Here is a 3,451-nt window from a genome sequence, read left to right on the forward strand (position 1 = left end):
GACACGCAATGCAGTTATATAGAATTAAAAATAAGCATTTCAAAACAAGGCTTCAATTATACTATAAGGCGAACTGAAGAACTCAACTAGATGAGGAATAGAACACCCTAAGCCCCCGTTTGTACATCGATAAATTTTTTCCTTTTCTCGAGGAAAAAATTGAAAAGCAAAGCATTGATTTGAATTTCAACCAAATCTATGTCCAAATGCTAGCTAATTGATTTTCCTAAGAAATCTAATACACTATCACAACAAGATATGTAATACAACACTCATACAAATAACACCAACAACAAAATTAAGGTAATGATTGAAATCACTACACCATTTTCTAAACGCAAAGCATCACATTGCATACCATTCATAAATACAAAATGAACGCCACATACAAGAGAAAATCAAAATGGTGTCATCTATAATATTCCTTAACCCATAACAATTCTAAAGCAGAAAATGATTCAAGAATATGTTCAAAGATGTCTAAACTTGCAGAAGTTCTTAGAAAAACAAACCTTTGCCTCTACAAGAGCCATAACAAGAACTTCAGGCTTTTCATTTCGGATAACTTTCTCATCTATATCTGCAGACTATATTACAAGAACATGTTAAATTGTTACTCCACCAGCTGTAAAAACAATATATCAACTACAACACAATCTTGCACTGGCGACAACAAAACTGGCGGTCGAGCACACTTATTTCTTTGAGGAGGCTGGGTGTTTGTAGGAGTTGCTGTGACAAGTGGTTCCATTTCCCATGGTGAAATCCTATCTGGACGCAAAATTGACGATGGTTCATCCCAGTGAACCTGAACAAATCAAATACACAAAGTGGGTTTTTGTTAGCTATTGTCTACAGGATCATGTGGCAAAATAGAAAGGAAGGTAAAAACATGGATATACCAACAGATGACAACTCCATTTGCAAAATTCAATAATCCCTAGTAAAACACATTGTAGTAAAATCTAAATAGAAATTACAAAACACGACAACATCACGAGAGAGAAAGGGAGAGGAAGAGAGGGAAGGAAAAGTACCTTTAAGGATATCTATTCCGAATCAGGCCATCTTGATGATGTACTATCACCAACATCGACAATTGTTCCACTAAACCTATAAAAGAAGTAGCCAAGGGTTAATTGAGTTTCAGCCCCTTAGTCCTTTAAGTAATTTGAGCTGAATGTACTACAGTAAGACCTGAAAGTTACTATATTCTCGAGCTTTACCTTTTTTCTGGAACTTCCTCGCCCACAAATCTCATTTTAAACCTTAACCCAACAGAAAGCTTGTGATTTCGTGCTTCAAGATATTTGTGCACACTTACAATGATTTCTAACTGACTAGTCTTGGAAATCGGCAGTTTTAGTAGAGTTAACTCAACATGGGCAAGTGAAAGAATCTAGATTCAGAAGCAAGAAAATATTGAAATGAATCCCAAGACAATAAGAACCAAGTATCAAAACATCATACAGAAACAAAAACTGGATGACGCTACTCAAGTTTGTTAAAAACTTAAATCAATCACTATTAATGCTAGCTAATATTATACCAATGTGCAAAATAAAAATCAAATTTCTTATACCACAATGCTTATACACAAGAACTAAAAAACATGGGACAGAACTCAATGCTCACTGTACAAGTAGCTACTACACGTATTTTTGGTGTCGACAATTTCAATAAAATTGGACTATAAAATCACCTTTGGTAAAACAGGAACCCAATGATAAGCCTAAAACAAAAATATTGACACAGAGAGAGAGAGAGAGAGAGAGCTTCATCCTATTAAAAAAATAAAGATACATTCCCAAGATGGAAAAGGAACTACCTCGGCTTATAGAATACCGAGAAGAAGGTGCCAGTCGAGATGGCATGGGACACAGTTGCAAGAACACCCAGATGCATACTGTGACTTGAAATAACAGAGATATATGAAATGATGCTATTAAAGAGCAATTTTATACACACTTTCAGTAAAATATGTATGGATATGTTACTCATAAACTTGCCTGAGAAAGATGAAAGCATTGCCAGCAACCAATTTCTTTGCACTGACAAAAACACTCCATTCAGTTGTGAGCAAGTGGCGCCTAGGCTGACCTGAACGTGGAGTCAACATTTATTATTAGACCTAACAAAAGATTATATGCATTGAATAAAAGAGTCTGTATGCCATAACTATAGTTTTGCACTCTAAAATGACAAAACAAGAGTCATATGATTCGGGTCTTAAATCTGAATTAAGGAACATGGAAAAAAAGGCAGCCCAATAAAGCTAAAAGGATAATTTTCTGACGGAAATATCCAAGCAAATAAAGGATCTTTCGCCTGGCGTCTACTAAGGACTGACCAACACAAAAAGATCCAAGTCTCCAACTCAGACATCACACACTAACAGATGTATCCAACTAGATTAAAAGTAGTTGTTGTTCTCCCCCCTCACTCCCTCGATGAAAAACTCGATGGACTCAACTCAACAATAACTTTAATTTGAACTTCCTAGTTATAACAGCCACTGGAAAAAAGATAATTGATATATAACCTCGAAAAATGTGGTGAAAGTGCCATTCATTACCATGTAGATCACTAGCAACCAATTCCTGCCATGATGGTTGCTGTGACATATCCTGAATATATAGCAAGAAATTAATGAGAAGAATAAATGGATAGAGGTAGAAGAGTTCAGAAGGGTGAAGCCAAGATGAGGCATAGTTATGAAATGAAAGCTTACCAGTTGAGGCAAGCATTCATCTGCATGCCTTTGGAGAACAGAATACAAAAAGAAAATGCAGGATGTTAAGGGAAAAAAGTATGTTTGGAAGTGTCGTGATTAAATAAAAGCACAAAGATTTAAAGGTGGCGCTCAAATGTTGTTCATGAATCAGAGTTATCTGTTCATAAACCTCATCTGTCTCTAGCTCGGCCTAAAATTAAAAATGGTACTTATTACCATAATTCAACATGGAAGGGAGAATTAATTTTTTTTAAAAAAAACATTATGGCACTTACTCGAAGTTGAACAGTCATCACTTTGCTTAAAATTTTGGTTGGCAAATTGAATGAAGGAAGTTGTTGGTCTAATCACTGGTGAGTTGATGCTTCAAATTGGGAAAAAATAGCAATCACATAGAATCATAATGCGTGAGTGAGTGAGAGAGAGAAGCACTGTTACTTATCACACGTCTTTATGATAAAACTATCCTAGAAAATGCAACAAAAAATAACATATGAAACATCAACATATGATTGAGGGTTTATATATCTTTCACGTTTGCATGAGAAAACAAAAAGTGCACATAAGACCTGAAAAGATAAAAGATCATGGAAGAAAATGTAAATCAAAAGATACCTGTTCCATATGACCCTGTGGGAAATAGTAAACTCTTTCCCCTTCACGAGGAACTGTTACAAGAGGACCAACACAGGCATGCAGAGTTCCTTGTACAATGCA

General features: G+C 35.5%; 1 protein-coding gene across 8 annotated transcripts; it reads right to left on the minus strand.

Annotated features, from left to right (window-relative positions):
- Positions 1–327: 327 nt before the first annotated feature.
- Positions 328–3,451, minus strand: LOC124895070 (auxin response factor 1-like; the record flags this gene model as incomplete). Of its 8 annotated transcripts, none has more annotated exon segments than XM_047405531.1 (8): positions 328–808; positions 1,038–1,113; positions 1,829–1,906; positions 2,010–2,100; positions 2,543–2,627; positions 2,868–2,924; positions 3,010–3,098; positions 3,350–3,451. In XM_047405531.1, coding segments are annotated over 6 exon segments (393 nt in total). In that variant the 3' UTR covers positions 328–808; positions 1,038–1,049.

This window comes from Capsicum annuum, unplaced genomic scaffold, assembly GCF_002878395.1.
Source record: "Capsicum annuum cultivar UCD-10X-F1 unplaced genomic scaffold, UCD10Xv1.1 ctg79530, whole genome shotgun sequence".
NCBI lineage: Eukaryota > Viridiplantae > Streptophyta > Magnoliopsida > Solanales > Solanaceae > Capsicum > Capsicum annuum.